The sequence below is a fragment of the Arvicola amphibius genome, chromosome 2 (assembly GCF_903992535.2).
Source record: "Arvicola amphibius chromosome 2, mArvAmp1.2, whole genome shotgun sequence".
NCBI classification, from domain to species: Eukaryota; Metazoa; Chordata; class Mammalia; order Rodentia; family Cricetidae; genus Arvicola; species Arvicola amphibius.
In genome coordinates, this window is record NC_052048.2 from 28,797,798 (window position 1) to 28,822,063 (window position 24,266).

Sequence of the window (24,266 nt, forward strand, 5' to 3'; positions counted from 1 at the left end):
ACAAAAGCCTTCTGACATCTTCATTACCATGAGATGCTGACGCACAGGTTTAGGGCAGAAACACAAGAGAAAACCCTCAAGTGTTAAAGTGGAATATGAGAGAAATACTGGGGTTGTTGTTTAGTCCCTCATGGAGGTTTATCGTCGAGGCGACATGGTTTTTACCATTCAACTGGGATCAGTTGAAAAACTGTCTTTACCCAGTTAACGTTTAGCTTGAACATAGGTTTAAACAGACAAGGGGAGGGGACGGTAAAACACAAATCTCCCAGCATTCCGGGCTACTAAAAGGAGCACCAAGATAGAGGACTGGGCCTGTGCTTTCTTCTCCTTAAAATAGTCTTGCAGCTCAGCGGCACTGTGCATCCATGGAAGTGCACATTCCAGCTCCAGTTCTCCGCGTCGTGGGCCCAGGCCTCCACCCCCACCAGGCCTATCACCCTTCCACACAAGAGGCTGTGCCAGACAGCTTGTGGTGATACACAAAGACCAGGACTCGTCAGGCCTTCAGGAGGTGATGAGCTGACAAGCTGACAGAAGCCATTTGCCTCACATTTCCATCCAAGGGCTCCACTGGGGAAGGGCTTGTCTCTGCACAGGTCTGAAAGCAGCGGCACAGGCAGACCAAGGCCGAAGAGGAGAACCGGGAGAGGAGGCGCGCTTTCAGAATCCCAAACCTGAAAGTTGAAGCCGGAGTTCACAGCAGAGCGCTAGGGTCCTGTGAGCTTTTATGGCCCTCAAAGGTGGCCACACAAGTTGGTTCTGAGTTTTTAAAAAGTACAGGGGTAAAATTACAAGTGGGATAATTGTTTAGACGTGAAATTAGCAGCTAGTAGCCAACTGCAAGTCACAATGATTCGAGCCTTTGTTCAGCCGTCCACCCCCCCATACCAGCCGCTTTCCAGTCACCTGTCTGAGGAAACGGAGGGGAAGTTCAAGGGCAAGGTGGTACATGAAGCTCAACTCAACTGTTTCTACATCTCTCCTGGAGGTAAGAAAAGGGGAGCCTGCTGAGCGCCCCCCTGAAACAGGACCTTAGAAGGCTCCCCTGCACGTGCTCTTGCCTGTCTATGCAATTTTGGGGTTTAACTGAGACTTCCCGCCGCACTGGGTGAGGTCTGCTTCGCACTGCCCTTTCCCCATGTCATGCTTGGAAAATTCTCCATAGAAAACAGACTTTCTGGGGGTAAGATACCTGTCTCCTATATTCTTTCAATTCCTTGAGAGAGACTGAGGAGTGCAAACTTTCTATATTCCAGCCCATGTCTAAGTCATGTGGGCACATATAGACAAGGTGAGCAAGCTGACTGAACTTGATAATGCAACCATTCTTTAGTTTCTCCAGTAGGAATCCAGAAAGCCAATCAAACAGCCGTTAGAGGCAGTATCAGATGTCACTTCAGTGCACACCCTCACCTGCACCCACTGACTCCCATTAGCACAGCACAGCACAGCACAGCAGTTTGCTTTGGATGAAATGAGAACAGGACCTACCTCGTCCTGTTTGTGTTCCTAATAAATGTTTTCATTTCATATGACCTTTTAAGACATTGACCATTTGTTCTCTATTTTATGCCAAGTATTTTTCAACTCGAAACCATTCAATAAGGATCAGGGCTGAGATTTTAGAAGAAAGCATATACCTACATAGCTAAGTGTATAAACAGGCATTAAGGAATGTATAGCAGACTTTAAATGGGAGGTCTGGTTTGACTATGCTTCCTCACCTGCAAGCTTCCTTCCTTCCTTCCTTCCTTCCTTCCTTCCTTCCTTCCTTCCTTCCTTCCTTCCTTCCTTCCTTCCTTCCTTCCTCCTTTTCACTTACTCCTGTAAAAGGGCTGGGCCATTCATTTGCCTTTGAACGCTCTCAGTTCTCTCTACTGGGAACCTGGCAGAAATCAGATCTGCAAACTACGGGCATTTCAGCATAACTCAAAACAATGTGAGTCTCTCAGACCCCACTACGTTCTGGCTTCCTCAAATGAGTGGAGTATTAGTAATCTCTAGCCCAGTGTATAACTGGTGTAAACACCTGTTTGGTGGACTTTGTTCAAATACATTATTTTTTTTAATTTACTGTCCCATTTACCCAGTTCAAGCTGTCTCTGGTTTAGCCATGCTGAAGAAGTTTACTTCCAAGAGGCTGGCGGAAGCACACACATAACACCCACCCTTCTGAAAGTCTTAACACGTTTTAGAGAAGGAGAGACAGCCACTAGGAGTGTGCAGCTCAGGGACTTCCCTCACAGGAGCCTCTGTGGCCACACAAGACTCATGAGCCAACCAAAGGATTTTTGCAGTTGTACTTATATTGTCTAGAATATGCCCGACGAACCTCCAAATTTGATACACAAAGTCTCAAGAACCGTTTACATGCTTTGATCTGATGTCTAAGCTTGCCTAGGAAAGACTGGAATTAGTCTGTGTTTGGGCTTCTTCTCATTTGATAACATTTTGCTTATTTGTGGGTACAAGTGTGTGGGCACAAAGGTGCCACCGTGTGTGTGGGAGGAGGTCAGAGGACAACCAGCCAGGGAAGGAACTCGGGTCAGCAGCCTGGACAGCAGCAGCTCCTTTACCTATGGAGCCAGTGCTTTGCTCTGAGACTGGGCTTCGCTTTGTAGTCTCTGCTGGAAAGCTGCTCACTGCGCAGTGCAGGCTGGCACTTACTTGTTATCTTACTTTGTGGATTATCTGAAATTTGTAGTTTTGAAACCAGAGTTGGCCAGGACTTTCAGAATAAGAAAGGAAATGAGAGTTGGAGGGGGGAGGAGGGAGGGGGAGAGGGAGGGAGAGAGGGAGGGGGAGAGGGAGGGGGAGAGGGAGGGGAGACTTGTATCAGTTGCAGTGTTTACAGCAGAAAGCTCTAGAGTGGCACCTGAGGCCTGTGTCCTGGCTCCACAGACGGGGAACTGAGGCTGTGGCTGCTGGCTCCGCGTCGGCCCCAATCTTCTGCCCCTTCTCCCACCTGGAATGCTGTATGAACTCCGCGTCCCTTTGGCGCGCCCTTCCTTGTCTTTAACGTAATGCTCTTTCATTCACCTTCCGCTCTGGCTTTACTGACCAAACACGGACACGTCTTGTAAAACAAAATCTCCACTGGCCCCAGAGCAGCCACATAGCACTGTTATCTTTGGCCCTGGGTCTGGTTCTCTTCATATGACATAGTTTTACTGCACCTCACAAATCAGCAGTCCTGACCCACGATCTTGGGAACCTGGAAGGTTCACAGCCGATGAGAAACAGTTACTGTTAAATGGCGACTGATACCACTGAACACTAGGAGCAAACAAGGAAACGGGCAGTAAAAACAAACTCCCCATTCCAAATAAATGAACTGTTTTAGAATGCTAATGCTATTAAAACTAAATATTTCAAAACCCTATACCAAAGAATTTTATTAATTTGAAACAATATGCATTTCCAACCACCAATAAGAACTTGTTACTTTAAAAGTAAAAGATGGATTTAGCTTTAGAAAGCTTCATTTATAGCAAAGATTACATGTGTCATCAGACTTCCTAACCTTCTCCGGGTCACTGTCCTCCTCACCAGGAAGACTTGACACCATGTCAAGGTCAGAGCAATCTTCGCCAGACACTAAATTCCACATTTACTTTCAGGGGAAAGTTACTTCATTTACTCTAAGAAGTCTAACAGTAAAGACACACCTAAAAGAAATTCAGAATCAGGAAAACCCTAGATTAAGAGTAACAGAGATAGGAACAATTTACTGTTTTATTGACCACTTGTTTATCTCCACTTTATTCATAATTTTGCTGATAAATTTCAAAATCTGAGTCAAAATACCAAATGGATTCCCTAAAACATTTCTCCATGTCTCTGAGCTCCTATTTACCCTTGAGAATCTATCCCATCTTCTTCACTCTTCCAGGGATAAACTTTTGCGATTTTCTTTACTCCTGTCTTTTCATGAATTCTTGTACTAAAAACGTGCTACTTAGGCATCTACACATCTCTCCCCAGCTCAGACCGCAGCTCTTGGAGGACTCCGACAATGCAGGACAGAGAGCAGGGCGTATAGTCAGTCTACAAGTGTCTTCCAAATACTTCATTACCAATAATGCTTGCCATGGTTAATATCAGTTCTGGCTTAACTAACCATGGACCGGATGGGCTGGAGTCCTCTGCCAAGTGACCCATGCTACCAGAGAGCAGGCAGCTGCTCCTCAGAAGCCCGTATAGTCTTCTAACATTGTTGAGAGTTGACTTTGTTATTCTTAGGTGTAAGTCTCAGTGACAGGACTTTGTCACTCGGATTGAGTTTCTAGAAATGACATATTCCATTGACCTGGAGCTGGGCTGGCACTAATGTACTTATTTTATGCGTGTTTATGATTGCAACAGTTCTACCCGTCATTCTTCTTGCCTGCCTACTACTCCCACTGGCAACTGGGAGAACAAGACCACAGTTCCCCTCCTTATACATGATCACTAGGACTGGGTGCAGCTAACAACTATGACACACACAGGCTTGCCACACAGTAACCTTGAGCTTACATGCACCTAAGTTACCTTAATTACTCCAATAACTCTGAAATGCTGTTATCATAAATGAGCATCAACAAAGGGAAATAAGTCCTGTCTCATAATTAGAGTTTGCGATGCTTAAAGACGAACATAAAACAACATTTTTCTAGGTCAAAAATTGTTCTCAAAAAAAAAGTTCCAAAGCACAGACTTCCTCATATTTGAGTCAGATGATTTAATCCAGCATTTGATGATGACAGCGCAGCTTTGTTGAGGCAGTTTAACTCAAAACTATCAGCAGATCACTGAAAAGCTGCTGAAGTTTGGCACAGAGGCTTTGTGCCACTAACGGGAGGAGCCAATCAGAGTAGCCACTAACAGGAGGAGCCAATCAGAGGCTCTGTACTTCTGTCATTCTGACCTTTATCTATGTGAACACAGGAGATACTGAGTGTTCCTAAAGCCTTCTTGTTGAAAACAAGTCATGTTGGGTTCTGTTCTGAGAGAAGAACTAGAGGTTGTGTATGGGATGATTCCAACACCAGCTCAAGACCTAATTGCTTGATTGCTTGCTTTTGAATTCGTATATAAAATAAATATAAGATGCCTTCTGGAATCAACATGATTATCCGAAATCATCTTGTGATTTTTTTGAACAAAAATCAGCAATAGAAAAAATAGAATGCAAAATGTCCACCAACACCGTGCAGCCATAATGCTCACTCCCTGTGTGCTGAGGCAGGAAGAGGGAAGGACGCTTCTCTCAGAAAGCATGGAGGGGAACGTTCTGAAATAAGGTTTTTCTCTGCCAAGATTTAGGCTTTTCTCCTAGCAAATTTGGCACCCTCAAACAAAATACAGAAGATGGTGCAACTACAAGCCACCAAGGCAGCATATGAATGGAAGCAGCACACTATACGAACGCATTTCTTTGTAATGCCAAGAATCTTGCATCTGTATGGCTGAGAACAAAACACAGTGACTTCATTTAGATTTTACTCCACGATAGCTGTGTACTAGCTGTAATGCATCACTCTGTCTCACAGATTCCTCCTCCCCCAAGCACGCCAATATTATTCACTGAGTGAGCTCCAAGATCTATACATTCCCATTAGATTCACAAAGTCCTACCTACAAGCCCCCTAACATCCTACAGTGGAAGTGCAGAGTCCTTAAGCTGGGTGCTTGGAGAAAGGAGCATGGCTTGTGAGATGCCGATAGGAACCCTCACAGGAGCTGTGATGTGTGGAAACCAAAATAGGACACCCAGTACTCAAAAGTGAAACACTGCCTTACTTGACATCTTCTGGAGCGTTCTGTAATTGACAGAATGCCAGCTTTTACACAAATCATCTCCTTTAGCATTTCCATCCCTTCAGCATGAGCCGAGTACTGACTGAACAAATGGTAATTCTGGACTTAAGGCCAGAGGGATGGTTCATCGCTCGAGCCGGAGGAGGTGTGCACTTCTTAATCAGTCATTACAGTGTGCCAGCTCTGTGCAAAGGGCCATAACAAAGAGGTGGGCTTCTCACCTGGAATGGAAATGGTAGCTTAAAGACACCGACTGAGATGCATTGAGTGTGGTGGTTTGAAAGAAAATGGCCCCCAAAGGTAGAGGCACTAATAGGTGATGCTGTCTTGTTGGAGCTTGTATGTCACTGTGGAGGTGGGCTTTGAGGTCTCACATATGTTCAATATAGTGCCACTTCCTGCTGCCTGAAAGATGCAGGACTCTCAGGTCCTTCTCCAGCACCGTGTCTGCCTGCACACTGCCATGTCCCACCATGATGACAACCGTCCGGACCTTTGAATTGTAAGGACTCTCAGGTCCTTCTCCAGCACCGTGTCTGCCTGCACACTGCCATGTCCCACCATGATGACAACCGTCCGGACCTTTGAATTGTACGCGAGTCACTCCAGATTACATGTTTACAAGAGTTGCAATGGTCATGGCGTCTTCACAGCAACAGAAACCCTAAGACACTGAGCATATACTAACTTGTAACTTTCTAGGACCTTCTTCCTCTTCAATTAAGAAGCACACTAGAGTTGAAGGTTACTGAGGGCAGCAATCACACCTACCACATACAATAGGAGCCTCTATTTGTAGAGGTCCCTATTCTGACTACATGTGAAGAGTCAAAGCTTTGTCTCCTCCTCCACAGTATTTGTGCCTTGGATGAGTTTCCCATGAGGATCTTAGATTACTTCCTGGGCGGATCCAGAAGAGAAAAGCAAGCTATTGTTATTCTGGCAAATATCAAGTTTCTGTCTAAAAGGATGTCAAGGACTTTTAGCCGTCTAGTTAAAGATGTGCACTGACCTTAGATGGCTTGAGAAGTTCAACTGCATTCCTAGAATTTAAGTCTGTACAATGGCGTGCATAGACATTCGGAAGGCGAAGCACAAAGCATGGACCTTAGAACAATTCCTGGCACATGAAAGGCAATCTAAAGCATACAATCAAAAAGCGGGGAAGGAGGTGGGTAGGAGGGAAGGAGGGAGGAAAGCGAGGAAGAATCATCAGATTCTAGGCTCAAACAGGATTAAAAATTACTACTTGAGAGGGTTGGAGAGGTGGCTCAGTGGTTAAGAGCACTTGCTGCTCTAATAGAGGATGCAGGTTCATTTCCTAACACCCACATGGTGGCTCACAACCATCTGTAACACTAGTTCCAGAGGATCCAGTGCCCTTTTTTGACCTCTATAGGCACCAGGGTTGTACGTGGTACACAGACATATATACAGGTAAGATATTCATATACACTAAAATAAATAAATCTAAAAATTAAAAATGCACTCTTGGGAATATCAGTATATCAGCAAATATCCTAAAATGGAAAAAAAATTAGCCCAGCTGTCTATGGGTAGAAAATGAGGCTTTCACTTTCTCTGCAGTCTGTTTCCACGGGGTTTGCTTTTAACATTTCAGCTGCTTTTATACTGACCGTCTGAGTGATTCTGAGGTTAGAGAGGTTACAAGTCTCAGGGCCTTAGAACCCTCTGAGCTAGAAGACTTTTATTGCTCTAAATATCTTGAAATCTAGAGGGCTTAAGAAGCCTAAATCACAACCAAGAGGCAGAGGGAGGTGGATCTCTGAGTTCCAGGCCAGCATGGCCTACAGGGTGAGCTCCAGGACAGCCAGGGTGTACGGGGAAACCGTGCCTAAAACAAAACAAAACAAAACAAAACAAAACAAACAAACAAACAAAAACCCAAATCCATGAGGGAACCACACAGTTCAGCCTTGGTAACTGCTTTGTATTAGTCTGAGAGGTAGGACTGTCATGCTGACCATAAGGTGGGGAATAGGGAAGAATTTCTGAAAGCCAGGCAACCCTGTGGCCATTATAAATCAATCAAAGCAGAATATCTTCAACACTTTGTCTTGAGCACACCGACTAGAATTTGAGACAAAGTCATTAGACATATCTCTCCATATCTCTCTCTCTCTCATTCTCTCTCTCTCTCTCTCTCTCACACACACACACACACACACACAGAGAGAGAGACAAACAATTCTGGAGTTGGTACAAATGATTTGGGAATTACTTCTAGTCTGCATGTCTATTTCTTATCCGGATCCACTTATTTTCTGGGCCCATGTGGAATCACAGAACACATTTAAAATATAAGATACAGTCTCTGTCCACAGGGGACCTGAAATGTACTCCTTATGCCTACATAGTAACTTATTGATTTATGGTAGTATAAACGGCAAAGGTTTTTCAGAACACATTCTAAGTATACTGAGTAATGCTCCTTCCAAATTATGCCCAACATTTATTTGTAAATTTGACTCTCTTACTGCTGTTATTTATTGTGGGTGTACATATACAGGTACAATTTAGCTAAAGCTCTGGAATAAAAAAAGTAGGTACTTTATAAGAGCCATCAAGAAAATGCTTAAAATTATATTTTAAAACTATCGATTACTTATATGCTGTTTTAGGGAAAGAATTGCAGAAAAAATATTAGAAAACTGCATTTCTGCTGGAAAATTGGCTATTTAAAGTGAATTCGTGACAGAAACAAGGAGTCACTGCAGATGAAGGGGAGACGTGGGTCCCACTGGCTCCTGTGCTTCCTCACCCTAGCATGGGACTCAACGCTACCAGGCAATTAACACAAGAGACTTTCAGTAAAGGTCTGGGGTGTGGCTATGGATTGTAGTGCTTGTCCATCATACCCAAGGCCCCAGGGTTCACGGGACAGGAGAAGAGGAGGGAAGGAAGGGGAGAGAGAGGGGAGAAGGCAGAAGGGATCAGAAGGGGAGAGAAGGGGAGGGAGACTTTTCAGAGCATAGATCCTTTCTTTAAGCTTCCTAATCAACACTGGACTCGCACTGGCAGTGCGGCCCTATGTTCCTTATGGGAAATGCTTGAGACCAGAGTGTTTCAGATTTCAATTTTTTTTCATGTAAGGACATTTGCATAGCCTTTACCTGTTACTCATCTCCAACCTGAAAACTCCAAATCTACACTTGATCTTAGACCAGCAGAAAAGAACTGAAAATCTCAAATCTAAACCTTTAGACTGCCATTTCAGCACTCAAAATATTTGAACTTTTTATTATTTCTTCAAAGTTATGTGTGTAGGTGTTTTGCTTCCACGTATATCTGTGTACTACTTGCATGCCTGGTGCCCACAGATGCCAGAAGAGGGAGTTGGAGTCCCTGGAACTGAAGTTACAGACTATTGTGAACCAACTTGTGGGTACTGGGAATTGAACAAGGTCCCCTAGAAGAGCAGCTAGTGCTTAGCCGCTGAGCTATCTCTCTGGACCCATTATCCTCATTGATAAAATAGAAAACAGAATTTCCAAGAAAAAGTTACAAGAATTTAATAGGATAGCCCATATAAAATCCAACACAGTGCCTGGCAGACAGTAAATGTTTGTTGAATGAATGAATGCATGCAATTTCACTCCAGATTTAATAACTATCTTACTTGCTTTTTACATCTTATTTTAAAAAGCTGTGCAAGGATGGAGGAGGGGACGTATTCAAGACAGGCACATTCCTGGGGCTGGTGGTCCAGCCATCCTCCTGAAAACAGCAGGCTTCCAGCACAGTAAGAGAACCTGTCTCAAAGGAGGAGGCAGGAAATAACAGAGGAAGATTTCTGACATTTTCCTCTGGTCTCTGCATGTACTCACAGGTGCACATCCTTGCACATCTATATGCCACACAGACACACACACAGACACAGACACACAGACAGACACACACACATACTGTGGTGGTTTGAAAGAAAATGACAGGAGGTGTGGCTTTGCTGGTGTGTTTGCTTGTAGGTGTGGCTTTGTTAGGGGAAGTGTGTCACTGTGGGGGTGGGCTTTGAGGTTTCGTATGATCAGGATACTGCCCAGTGTCCCAGGCGACTTGTTGTTGCAGACTTGCTGATGTAGGACTCTCAGCTATTTCTCCAGCACCATGTCTGCCTGGATGTTGCTATGCTCCCTGCCATGATAATGGACTCTGAACTGTAAGCGGTCACTTCAATGAAATGTTTTCCTTTATAAGAGTTGCCATGGTCATGGTGTCTCTTCACAACAATAAAAACCCTAATACACACACACACACACACACACACACACACACTAAATAAATAAAGCTCACTTAGGTCAAATATTTCAATAAACTCCAATAAAGCTCAGACTATAAATTCTTTTCTACAATAAAGTAATCTATTTTGTGTTTGATTAAAATTCAAAATTACTTATCAAATGATTTTTTTCTTTACTGATTCTCTGAGAAAACTTGCTGTGAACCATTTGCGGCCCTACTGTACTGCAATGGCAGACATGATTCACGAGCTATGGCAAGTGAAAGGCCCAGAGCCTCTGGAGGTCTGTACGGACTCCAAGGAGAAGTGACCATGAAAATAAGGTGCGTGAAGCCAGGCTCCCTGTCCAAAGGGGCATTATCAGAGGCAGTATAAAAAAGCCTATGCAACTGTTACATAACCATCTGAGCTGCAGAAAACACTGAGAGACACCCAGACCTGACGGCCTGTGTGATAGACCCTCTGGGGACCTCGGATGTCAGAGGCTGAAAAGCTCTGATAAGTTAACTAAGACCCAACAACAGGCGTCAAAGGCAATCAGCGTCAGGCGTTAAGGAGAACAAAACGGAGCAAATGAGTGCAGAAGAGCGAGAAGACCCTGCCTTCACACTCTGCTCAACTGATTTCAGTTTCCATGCCAAGCACACGCGATCCCAGAGACTGACTTCCCTTCGTAGTCATGCTTAACGGTGGGAGGCAGTGCAAGGGGTGTGGACTAGCACCCAGGGTCAGCACTGTAGGAGCACAGGCTGGGCTGGCTCCTCCCCAGGCCTCAACTAAAGGCCAATGAGAGCAGCGCTGGCTCGTCCACAGAAGACCCACAGGGATGAACCACGCCTGAAAGTTTAAATTAGAAATAACAAAGAAGCAGGTAAAAGCAAATTTAAAAATATACTTTATTTATTTAGCCTTATATCCAAATATTATCATTTTAATGTTAGCCAATATAAAATTATTATAAGATTTCTAAAGATTCTGCTTCCTTCCTTCCTTCCTTCCTTCCTTCCTTCCTTCCTTCCTTCCTTCCTTCCTTGTGCTAAGACTTTGAAAAATGCTGTGTGCTTTAAACACACAGTCCTGTTCCTTCAGACAAGCCACACTTTAAGGTCAACAGTCCCAGGTGGCGGCTCACCACCATCCTGGACATACCTAGAGACAGTGAGTGGGGCTTCCTGTGTGCTCACTAACGCCATATAGCATTTTCTGTCAGACAGGCCCTGGGAGACATAGGAAAGGTATTTGTTTTTAAATCAATGCATTAAGGAAATTCTATACTTTTGGCATTATATATCACATAAAGCAATATATAAGAATTTCAAAATATCTATAGTGACTAGATCAATTATTTGTACAAAATAAGAGCAACCAGACATGACTGAGAGGTAACTAGTATTCATTTGTTCTATGTTCACTTTTAAAGGTTTATTTCACACATGTACACACACACACTCACACACACACACGCACCCATGCACATACACACAACTTCATGTCTGGTGCATATGGAGGCCAGAAGAGGGTGTTGTGTCCCTGAAACTGTAGTTTGGCAGTTGTGAGATGCCACGTGGGTGCTGAGAACTGAACGTGGGACTTCTGGAAAAGGAGCCAATGCTCTTAATTGCTGAGCCATCTAGTCTACATTCATTTTTGTGGCTTCTTTATTAGTATTTGAATATGTTAATGCTATTCAGGACACAGGATTTTGTGTGTATGAGCCAGACATTGGTGTTGTTCTTTCTTTTCTCCCACCAAAACCAAGGTTTCTCTGTGTACCCCTGGCTGTCTTGGAACTAGCATCATTCTTTCTAAGGTGCTGTCCACCATGGTTTTTGAAACAGTCTCTCACTGGTTTGGAGCTCACCAACTAAGCTAGGCTGGCTGGCCAGGGAGCCCCAGGAAGCCTCCTGTCCCTGCTTCCTAGGATTACACACGCACCACTCCACCCAGCTTTTTCAATGGGATCTGGGGAATCGAATTCAGGTGATAATGTTTGTATGACACGCACTTTATTAACTAAGCTAGCTCCTTTGCCCAAATATCCTTTTTAAAAAAGAATATAAATTCTGACATAACTATAACCATACTGCAAAACCTTTCTTTTCATAGGGCCTACTGTTGGTAAGTCACGTTACTGTTCTAATAGCTCTATTTTTTCTCATTGAGGACTAGACACATCACAACAACCTATTTATGTATAATTAATTATAGCATCACATTTAATGTATTGCTACATTTAGTCTTAAACTATTCATTGGGATTATCATCAAGTATTACTTGAATTACATTATTAAAATTCCGAGTAGTATATAGTAGGCAAGTTCTGTGTCAGGAGATGTGTGCTATTTATGTGTGCACACATGTGCAAGTGTGCTTAGCAATGCAGGAGTGTACAGAGGCTAGAGGCTGATGTCAGGATGCCTCCCTCTATGTTTTCATCTTCTTTTTTTAAAGACAGGGTCTCTCACTGACCCTGTAGCTAACCATTTAGGCTAGAATGAATGGGCACAAGACCCAGGGCCTGCCTGTCTCTGCCCCCAGCCCTGGGGCTACTGGACAATTATTTGGGTACTAGGGATCAGGACTCAGGTCCCACACATGCAGAGTAAATACTTTAAACACCAAGACACCTCCCCAGCCTCTTTTGTGTTTGTGCGCTGTATGCAAGTGTGTGTGTACACATGCACATTTGTGTCAGGGCCAGAAGCTGACAACAGATGTATTTCTCCACCACTCTCCATTTTTTCCCACCTTTATTTGCTGGAGAGGAGGGAGCATGTAACACTGTGGTGTGTGTGTGTGTGTGTGTGTGTGTGTGTGTGTAGGTCAGAGGACAACTTGTGGGAGCTGGTGCCCTCTTTCCACCTTTATGTAGATTTCAGGGATCAAACTTATGCTATCAGGCTTGGCAGCAAAGATCTTTACCTGCTGAATCATTTTGTCGGCTGCCTTGGATTTTGAGATGGGGTCTCTCACTGAACCTGGAATTCCCAATTTCAGCTGGCCTGGAAGGCCAGCGAGCTCTGGGGACCCACATGACTTTGTCTCCCAGCACTGGAAATACAAATGTACACAGCCACCGCTGGCTTTGTGTGTGTGTGTGTGTGTGTGTGTGCGCGCGCACTGGAATGTGGAACTCAGGTCCTCATGTTGCAAGCTCTTTACCAGTTGAGCCATCTCCCTCCCTAGTACCGACTTCTTAGATCTTAAGCTCAAACCACTACTGGATCGCAAAGTCTCTTTGAAAGTTACCCACAAGGCCAAAGAGCTGGCGCACACTCACCTTTCCAGGAGTATGGCCCTATGGTGAGGACGCCCCTGAAGCTGACAGCTTCGTTAGGCTTTCTCAGGTAAGACAGAGTGAACTGAGGACAGAGCGCCAGCCCCGCATCTACTGCTTCTTCTCAAGCCCATCGAGGACCTTTCTGTCACCTACCACAGTCTCCCCACGACAAGTGGGTAAGAGACGCTAAAAGACCAAATTCTTTGGACTTTGACTTTTCAGTGATTACATACTCAGAAGTATAGACCCCTCCTCAATCACTCCTCACAGTGCTTGGTCAGAGATGATCCACGAGGGAAACGCCCACTAATCAAATCATCGACTGTGTTCAGTGACCACCCGTGTGTCCCTCTCCTGTCTCCTTACCAAGTACTCACCTTCCCCATTTCTGCTCAGGATTGAAGTCAATGACCGGTTCATTCTATAGGCAGAAGAGCTGCTCAAGACAGGGCTTAAGGAAACTCTCGCTTGAACACTTCCAAGCTAATAAATGTTAAAACCCAAGCCGTTGATACTAAATGCAGAGCACAGGAGGACACTGCAGCTTGGGACATTTGACTCGACTTCAGAACATGACTACCACTGCGTTAAGAGACTCACATGTGGCACATGACCACCGCTGTGTTTACATATGTATAAACATATGTAGAGACTCACATGTGGCATTTCTGTAGAGAAGGAAAGGGTCCTGGAGCTGGAGGTCCAGGTCTTTAGTAATGGGTTCTGTCCTGTTCTCCATGCTGAGCCTATTCATAATGGTGAATCCGTGCTTTGGAGAGGCAGACCTGGAAATCACGGAGCAGGGGAAAGACATTGCTAAGCAGAGCATACCTGCAGCGTAGCCACTTTCCGACATGTCTATTAACTTTTCTGTGTATACCCAGTTTCTCACAAGCAGTCTGTGCACCTAGGAAGCAACATTTCTTTACACTGGGCATCGTATACCAACACCTATGTCCTTAAGGTCATTGTTTTGAGGCTGTGCATATCTTATGTATATCTTGTCTCTCTGCCTATGCTGCACATTCCTTTAAGATAGAGACATAACTGCCTTTAAAAATCTTACTACCGGGGGCTTGAGAGATGGCTCAGTGGTTAAGAGCACTTGACTGCTCTTCCAGAGATCCTGAGTTCAATTCCAGAAACCACATGGTGGCTCACAACTGTCTGTAATGGGATCTATTATCTCTTCTGGTGTGCACTGAAGACAGAGTGCTTATGTACATAAAATACAGGAAAAAAATAAATCTTAAAGTCTTACTGGCAGATACTTTCAAAAGGGTTTCAGAGTAAAAAGCATATATTTCTTACAAAAAGATAATTTTTACTGGAAGTGTAAATATTAGCTTGAAACTGAGAACTTCAGGAAAATGAAGCAGCTCTGTCAGTGAACGAATGTGTGAGAGGAGGTACAAACCAAGGTCATGTAACAGTGGCTGTGTGTGTGTGTGCGCGCGCGTGCGCGTGCTCTTCACTACAAAGCAAACTGTTTTTCTGGACAAGCTACTATAAAACTTTACTTGGTAAAAAAGTGACCTTTAGAGAGTTTCATTTTTCATTCCGTTCAATAAACTTAGAATGCTCATCTGTCAGGCCCAGAGACCCACAGTATACACAGTGTAAACTAACAATCATGTGCACATTTGTCTGTGCTGTGGTGACAGCCACATCATAAGTCAACCAAGACTCTCCCAGTGACACAGAAGGGCAACATCCGCATTTAACAGAAGAGAGTAGCATTCATTCGTTCAAGTTAAAGGAGATCCCTGGGCTATCAGTACAAACAGGAAGAAAATTAGTTTTATTTTGCTTTTAACTATTTTATACTGATAAAGTACAACATTGCCACTTACAGGATTTTATTTTTAAAGTGCCAACCTTTTAACTGATGGAAGGCAATCTTTGATGCGCTTATCCTACAAAGAGGTAAAGCACTGACAGGCATAGCCTCAATTTCCCAAACGGCCATTTCTATTTAAACTTAAGAGAAGATGAAAATGCACTCCTAAGACAGAAAGAGGGTCCTGAATATTAAATTTAAACATTCCAGTGACTGTGTCTCCAAGAACTGTATCACAAATAGGAAGACATGGGAACTCAAAGCAATATTTCTTGACATGTATTTCAGTAGCATAACATTTTATGGCATAAATGGAAGGAACTATACCACAGTTTACACAACAGGCCCAGAAACAAAGATGCCAGGTGCACTGAGACACTTCTGAAGGAGAAGTAAAGGTGTACCACAGACAGCTTTATTACCTCAGCTAAACTGCTGCCTCCACACTGAGGAGACCTCACCAGACCAGGCACATGGGTCTATATGGGAAGGGCAGGTGTACATGCAGTAAGGGCAGGTGTACATGCAGTAAGGGCAGGTGTACACGTGGGAAGGGCAGGTGTACAAGTGGGAAGGGGAGGAAGCAGAGATGTCATCCCAACGAGATAGTTTGGGGAACAGGATTAAGAGACAGGGAAGGATCTCAGTGTAATAGTGTGACTTATTCTGTTAGCCATGTGGAGCATATATCAAGAAGTACTTAAGTGCTGGGCCGTAGTTCATTTGGGAGAGTAGTCGCCCAGCAGGCACAAAGCCCTGAGCTCCATCTCCAGTATTACATAAAACCGGCACAAGGCTGTAATTCCACCACTTGTGAGGAACTGAAGTTCAAAGCTATCCTTTGCTATACGATTAGTTTGAGGCCAACCAGGTCTACATGAGACACTACCTCAAAAACAAGATAAAATACCTGAAAATACAAACCTATACTTGGATTGGGTACAAAAGAGAAAATAATTGTATAATTTAGCAGAAGAGTTCCTAAAACCATCATTAATACAAATTAATGCATCTCTCTCCTTAGAAATGAGAGCGAATACACACTGTGCTTCGTTTCTCTTTACATTTCACCTTCTCAAGTACTCACGCTGAACAAATCCACTTGGTGTTTCTGGAATGTTCTGGCATAAAACATGGAAAAATAGGCTAGTAATTCTTGGATTCACAACCCTAAACATTTGTCTTACTCGTGGTCCAGCCCGTAGCCTGGCCAGTCATTCCTTCCTTCCATTCCCTCTCCCGGATGACAGGGCAGCTGACACCCTTCGCTCACTGGTTCTGTATTGCGCCCCAGCTGGCATCTTAAGGCTATTCTAGTTCTGCTTTCTATGTCCCTGTTGGCCCCAAAATTCAACCATCAACTCATTCCTATTTCCTGTTGGTACTCCTCTTAGACAATGCAAAACTCTCCAAAGATGACCAAGTGCCTGGATCCCTTAATCTGAATTCACTGAGACCATTGCAAAAGTATTACTTCAAAACCCTAAAGACCAAAGGCCCAGGTTGGGGGTGAACTTCACAGAGAGATCAGATGAGGTCCAGATCCTTGACCAGCCTCACGCCCCCCCCCCTCCACCACTTGAGTTCTACCAAAGGTTTTGTCATTCCATTCAAACACTGCCATTTACCTAGAGGCTCCGTGTCTCAGTATCACTGTGCCCTCTATCCATGAACTTTCACTTCGACTTCTGTTATTCTGGCCCCAGCTTTATCTCCTATCTACTTCACGGCAGTCACCCTCTAATATCCTGCCCAACTCCGGTTTCTTTCACAACAAGAGCCTCCTTATGACGTAACACATTGACTCGCCATGTGTTTTCTCACAGCTTATTAAGATCCTCATGTTCATAAGCCTTCAGTTACTCCCTACTGCTAGAAAAACAAACTTCAGAGTCCTTAGGCTACCATTCTACGCCAATGGCATCACTTATGCTAATATAAATCGTCTACACCAGATTAAATCCCTACTGTCCCTTTAAAGAGGAGGCTGTATCCCTACTTTGCTTTTCTTTCTGTTGGGACTTCCTGTCCTGAAATCCAACCCAAGCTCTGTCGTTCTACAATGTCTCCCACAACCACAGGAGTTCTGGGCACCTTTAACAGCAACCAGTGCTTGGGATGGTATATCCTGTATTGTGGTCATCTTAAACTTGAACATGGGTATATATACTTGTCTATTTATTTCTCCAGGAAAACTGTTACATCAATTGAGGCTTAAACTACCAGTTTTGTATTTCATCTATGTACTCCCCTAGGTGACAGAATTCAAGATATTTATGTGGATATCTGCATTTACAATAAATTTGCATGTAGTCATTAAGACAATATATATACTGTGTGTCTGTGTGCATGTGTGATATTAATAATATGTGATAAAAAAGAAATTACTAAAAGCATCAACTTATTAAATTAATCCGGACACATTATTAACTAGACAATGGAAGACTGAGAAACAGATTCAACCCCGGGGCATGCTTTTTTAAGCAGTTAAGGGTGAGAGAAGGTGAGCCACAAGTCCTTCCCAACCACTGCCTAATTTAGCTAACAGCGTACCTCTCATCTCTTGCCAGTGCACAGTGTTCGCAAGCTGTGTGCAATTCATTGCAATCAGATGATGAATATGCACTGCTAGAACAATATTAAGATTTAAGTTGGAATTCTATCCTGAAACCTGTACCATCAGAATGTCCCAGGTCACATTCTGTGTTATTTAGTCTTCTTGCCAACTAGTAATTCTGGATGGATTTGGTTGTGCTACTCCTCTGAAATAAAACTGCCCTTCAAGACGTGACAAAACTAAGCTAAAATATTATTTCAAAAATTGTTTTGCTAAAATCACTCTTACCTTGTATAAACAAATAAGGTTCCTTCCACATCAGTCTTCTCCTAAAAATAAAGCAAACACATACCATATGTACGTTCTCTTCATTCTATGGCGAAAACATGAACTTCTTACAGAATACCAGGGGACGGCACACAATTTCAAGTAGGCGAAGTGGCAGTAGGGAACAGAGGGGCTACCAGGAGAGGGAAGACAGGGACTTTGACATTACCAGCGCCCGCTGAATGAGCAACACTTGGTCACTATTCTCTTTCCCAAACACATTATGAGTGGCCCACCTGGCTGGAGCTGAGAACAAGAGCTCCAGACGTCATCAGAAAGAGGAGATGGTAAGGGCACAGCCTTCTCCGCCATCCACCTAACTGCATGCTCGCAAGCTGTCAAATTAACTGTTATCTGCACCTCATTACCCTCCACCTTATCTTGTGCTCACCGCCATAGCCTGGCACTAGAAGAACAGATGATCTGTCAATAACTGCTCTGACTGCTAGACAGACAAGGAGTATGCTCGAGTCTTCAGCTGAACAAACACCTTCTTGGCATGAAATACTGCAGAGTTACTTTGGCCAGAGGCTTGAAATAACATTACACAGAAATATTACCAAGTTAGGACTCAAGTACTGCCAGAGAAAATCTGGGGGAGGTGGTCAAGCTATAGGGAGAGTCTGAGTTCTTTTGGCGTCCCTTCCACTTCTCCAAGCCAGGAGGGATCCAGTTCTTCACAACGCACATGCAGTTCTTCTGCTTAACTACTAATCAGATTATTGTAACTCAGAATTTAACGCGTGCTTTTGGTGTTTATATCATTTAACTTCAGCATCCTATTATCCTATTTAAGGCCCCAGTATTTTACAATATTCATTATCCAAATTATTTAAAACTAAGTACTCTATAATTCAGATGCAAGATATATACTTTAAAAAAAGATGTAACATTAAAATAGTGTTTCTTTTTTAAAGGCACAGAATTGAAAGCATGATCTTTTCAAGTAATCTACTTGATTACAGCTGTTTTCTCAGAGACTTGGGACAGGGGTTTTGAAGAGTGGTCTCAGGTAAGAAGCGCCACTGTCACTTGGAGTCCGTTAGAAATGCACATTCTTAGGCCCCTGAGCCGGCAAGTGTTTAGGCAATACACAACACCTTTAAAAGGAAACCGTAACAGCTGAATGGTCCTCTGAGCGACCCTCATGGGAACTGAAGCAGAGGCAGGTGCAGAGACACCTGTGCACACGCTGTGGGGCTCCTCGGCGAGAAGACCAAGGCAGCTCCTTACTCTGCAGCCTGTGACTTGGGCCTGCTTTGGAATGCAGATCAGACCGCTCACACGATCAGCACACATAAGCTAATTGCTTCCGACTGATTTCTTTTTTGCTTACAACAAAAATTCTCTTTACTTCACAAACAAAAATCTTTAATGTCTTATTTTAGTTTAGAATAATCCAAAATCAGGATTGTAACTATAACTCACAAAAACAATTCTCAAACTTGAGTCTTGTTTGGAGCGGCTCGTGGGAAGGAATTATAGCTCAGTAATTACACCTTGAGCATGGGTGAAGTTTCTGCCAGATCACACCAGGACAATTCATTTACTTTTCTGTCTCATCTTCTCTACTGAAAAGGTAACTGACTTATGCAACTCAAACCTTTCAATGAAAAAAATGCAAGAGCTCTTACTTGGTTAAAAGGAGCTTTGGAATGTATTTTGCCGATTTTGAAGGGCAGGGTTTGTTTTTTTTGTTTTTGTTTTGTTGTTTTGTCCTTTCTGTACAAAGCAATGAATTTAGGGTAGATAGAATAGGCAATAGGTAGAATAGGATTTTACTAGCTTCCCTCAAATCCTCCTAGTAAGGCAGACTTAAAAGTTGTAAGTTCATAGTTCTGGAGTATTTTAGCCTAAACTCTGAAAATAAAGGTCACACACACACCACACAAAGTTCAGTGTTCAAAATAATGAAGAGTATAAATAATGTTGTTTCATAAATTATTAGTAAATACATTGACACATCTGGAACAATTGAAAGCAATTTCAATTTTACTGAATATTCTAAGATAAGAAAAAGTGGGTCCACTTTATCTTCCTGAAGCTGTCTCTCGTCACTGCACATGTGGCGGCAGAGCCACCTCTGCAGCTTCATCTCTCACAGCTGTCTAGGTCTCCGCCAGCGTTCTGGTCTGATGCACTGCACCTCTCAGCTCAGCCACTGTGATGCATGGGGAACTCAGGGTTGTTAGCCAGAAATAAGGGGGCCCTGAGATTCTAAAACACGCCTCCAGCTTCGCATTGTTGGTGGTGTGGGCTTAGCCACACCAATGCCTGCTCACTGCAGGACATCTGGCAACACCTCTGCTTCTACTCTGCAGAAGTCACCAACATCCTCATCCTCAAAGTTTCCTGATATTGTCAAATGTCACTGGTGTGGGGGGGGGGTAGGAGCGGGTGGTGGGGTGAGGGTCAAATCCAGCTGAGAACTGACTGCAAAGAAAGACACATAGGGTATTTTGGGGAAAGAGTCTTTCTTGGCAAAAAGGAGTAAATTTCGTTCTAAAGTTCCTATTCTTGTCATGGGAAAACTCTTCTTAATCCTTTGTGCACCTATGTGTGTGCCCTGGGGATTAAAGCGGAGCTGTGCATGTGCTATGCGCGCTAAGCACATGCGCTATAGCTCTATCTGCAGTCCCTTGGCCTTCCTTACAGGAACTCATCCTCTGCACCCTTCAGGCCTTATTTGAACACCCGATGCTGAATTCCAATGTAATAAGGGCACCTCTGCTCATACCCAACCTGCCCCTTTTTAACAATACTTTCTCTTCCACTCTGAAGGATATTCTTATACTTCTGATTAAGTTTACATTCGAAAGGCTCCCATCAGGAGATCTGAGTGACAGCACGGGGGGGGGGGGGACGGGGGACAGCAGTGACAATGTGATTGACAGGTGTGCACCCCCCCACTGCTCTGCTGTTGAACTAGGTTTCTCTCCTTTGCCAGGCAACCACAGCCTAGAAGATTAGTACTTTGAAAGAATGACCTTTTACTGAATGAATTATGCCCTGTCTAGAGAAAACAAGTCCAGTAAGCAGGAAAACAAAACTCCTGTAAATAATGCATTGTGACACCTTCGATGCAGCATTTGTTGCTGGGTGTCACTGGGGATCTGGTAAGCCTCTGTGAAGCTTTGAAAAGGTCTCTGTCACACAGGACTGGGAAGAGGCTTTAGGAAGCCTGCTACCCAAGGGAGGATGCTCCACTGTGCCTTTCAACAGCTTCTGGTCTTCTGGACTGAGCCTCCTGCTGAGTCAACTTACGCCATGAACTTTTATTGGGTCCTACACTACTACAAGAATTACTTCCAAAGAACTACATTATGTGGCCCTGGAGTAGTGGTTCTCAACCAGGGGATCGCGACCCCAAACCAACATCTATTTCCAAAAATGTTTTCATTACCATCATAACCGTACCAAAATTACAGTTACAAAACAGCAGCAAAAATAATTTTATGGTTGGGGTCACCACAACATGGGGAACTGTATTAAGGGGCTGCGCACTGGGAAAGTTCAGAACCACCGCTCTAGAGGGAAGTAAAGGATCTTCACATAAATACACATGTTTCATTACATAAAGACCCAAATGGTAATTTGGTGACCATGAAAAACAGCCTCAGTTAATCGAGCCAGGAATATTCAGAACCCTGAACATTAGAACTCTGCACATTTCCCCTTCGGATTTGGCTACTAGGAGAACAGACATAAATTCTTTGCAACTATCCCGATCATTCCTGCAGGACCTTTTTTTTTTTCAGGAGTGCGGGGGTTGGAACCAAGTGCCTGACCCAAGCTCCATCTCCATGGCCGCATTCATCCTCTTTGTGTTCATGGTTTCCGGGTCGTTCCTATTACAGCCTACCCAATGCTGACTTTGCTCAATAACCAAAGTTTTCCTTGTATAGATTTTGATGTTTGTTTCGGACTTGGTGAACAAAGCAAAAAAAAATTTGAAATCCCTGCAAGCTGTTCTTCATACTCCATTGAACTGTGTGAAAACCGATGCTTATAGAAAGGTGAATAATATTTGGTACAAAAGTCACGCGAGAGGGGGAAATGACACCTTTATATTCAAAGGTATGGCTCATAAATTATATGACTCAATAATACCTAGGCCAGAACTAATTTGTCTCCTGTTCCAATTCCACTCTAGTTGTGAAGGAAACTAAACTTCGTTCGGTTGCTGTAGGATGGGGTTCGGTCTTGTGAAATGCACCGAAACGGTTAGGCTCCCAACCATTGACTCCTACATCAAAGTCTGGAGCTTCCCATACGTTCCCACTTCCTCTTTATTCCCCCCAAGCCTCTTGCTCTTAGGTGGGTGCCTGCCCTACATTTCTGACCCTGGCTTCTCCCCATCGGCGGGGCTTGGGGCTCCGCTCTGCCCTCCGCTGCCGGAGCGCTTCTGTCTTCCGGCCTCGAGGCCGGAGCCGGGCTCACAGCGGCACCAGCCACACCTCCGGGATCCATCTTCCCCTACCTGAAGGTGGGTCGCCCGGACCGCCCTCCTCCAGGATCTGGGGCCCCCCGCCCGCCCATCGGAGTCCAGCATCCCCCGCCCCGTCCCCGCCCCGCCGTCCGCGTGTCCGCCGCGTCTGCACGCACCCACTTGTTGGCCCGATGGAAGAAAGTGTACAGAGCCACCTGGCTGGCCACATCCACGATGCGACTGATGTAGGGATCGTGGCGCTGCAGGGCCGCCAGGCTGATATCATGCCCCTTCCCAGGCAGCCCACCGGCGGCGGCCGCCATCTTCCCACCCGCCCTCTTGCCCGGCCTCCGCGAAGCCCCCTCAATCAACCGCCGAGCGAGCGACCGCAGCTGGGCGACCTTCCGCCTCTTGGGGACCCAAGCTAGGCTTCGCCAATCGACGGCCGGCCCTCTCGCGGAGGATCGTCGCCTTGGCAACGAGAAGCCCAGGCCTGCTTTCTGAAGCCGTTTTTTTCCGCTATTTCTTTCTACGGGAGCCTTTGAGCAGTGTGCGTTTCCTTCTCGGCTGTGGCCCACGCCTTGGCTTAGCTCTTCTTTGACTCTTCGGTACAAAACCTAATAAAAGATAATAACTCCAAAAAGAACAACTCTGGGGATTCTTAAAGGGTGCGCCCCAAAATCCCTGAGGGATTTCTTGAGACTCTCAGAGGCCTGCAATGTTAAGTCTGTACAGGGCAATGCTGATACCTGTGATGTGTGCACCAACACTGACCTAACGCAGGCCCCAAACTGTAGCACCAGTCAGTGTATTTTTGCTGCTGTGCGTTCACTGGAAAACGACAAGCAGCTGAAGCCAGGTGTCACTTGACAAAACTAATAATTCAGTTGAAATTCAATCCCTGGGTATGCTTTTTAGAATAATGCAGGGGGGAAAAATAGAAAGCGTGGATAAAACAGCCGTCGCACGCCATATTTGCCTCTAGGAAAAATGTTCTGTGCTTGAGTTGGGCTGAATTTGTGGTTGTACTGTTCCTTTTTGTTGATTTGGTGGGGAGGCTTGTTTCTTTTTTTTTTTTTTTTTTTTGGTTTTTTGAGACAGGGTTTCTCTGTGGCTTCGGAGCCTGTCCTGGAACTAGCTCTTGTAGACCAGGCTGGTCTCGAACTCACAGAGATCCGCCTGCCTCTGCCTCCCGAGTGCTGGGATTAAAGGCGAGCGCCACCACCGCCCGGCGGGAGGCTTGTTTCTTGAGACAGAGTCTAGCTATGTAGTCATGGAGGACTTCAACCTACCCCCACTCCTGCCTTGGGATCTCCAGTACTAGGATTAACTGGGGTGTGCCACCACCTAGCCCAAGGATTTTATTTTTACATTAGTTTAGCATGAAAGAAAGATGGGTACACTGTGGTTATTCAGATAGATACTGGACAGGCTTTTTTTTTTTTAAAAAAAATTCTATTTTATTTTTTCAGAACAGGGTTTCTCCGAGTAGCCCTGGCTGTCCTGGAACTCACTCTGTAGATCAATCTAGCCTTATACTCAAAGACGTTCCCTGTTTCTGCCTCCCGAGTGCTGGGATTAAAAGCATGTGCCACTACCACCTGGCTCTGGACCGACTTTTTCAAAACTAAGATTTTCTTGTCACTTCCAAGAAAACAGGGATACTTATTGTTGCCAGTGATAATTCTTGAGATTAATTTTAAGAAACGGGCCAAGACCTTGACAGTGTCTCAATACTTAAATCTTTCCTGATGAGATCAGTGGTGGTAT

The 24,266-nt window shown here is 44.5% G+C and overlaps 1 protein-coding gene across 1 annotated transcript in view; it reads right to left on the reverse strand.

Moving 5' to 3' along the window:
- Positions 1 to 22,819, reverse strand: part of Dcp1b (decapping mRNA 1B) — a 40,461-nt gene extending 17,642 nt beyond the window's left edge. Inside the window, exons 1-3 of the mRNA XM_042054522.1 lie at positions 22,673 to 22,819; positions 18,029 to 18,069; positions 14,001 to 14,128 (exon numbers count right to left, since the gene is read on the reverse strand). Of these exons, the coding sequence (XP_041910456.1) occupies positions 14,001 to 14,128; positions 18,029 to 18,069; positions 22,673 to 22,819 (316 nt within the window). The remainder of the gene's footprint in view (positions 1 to 14,000; positions 14,129 to 18,028; positions 18,070 to 22,672) is intronic.
- Positions 22,820 to 24,266: the final 1,447 nt, after the last annotated feature.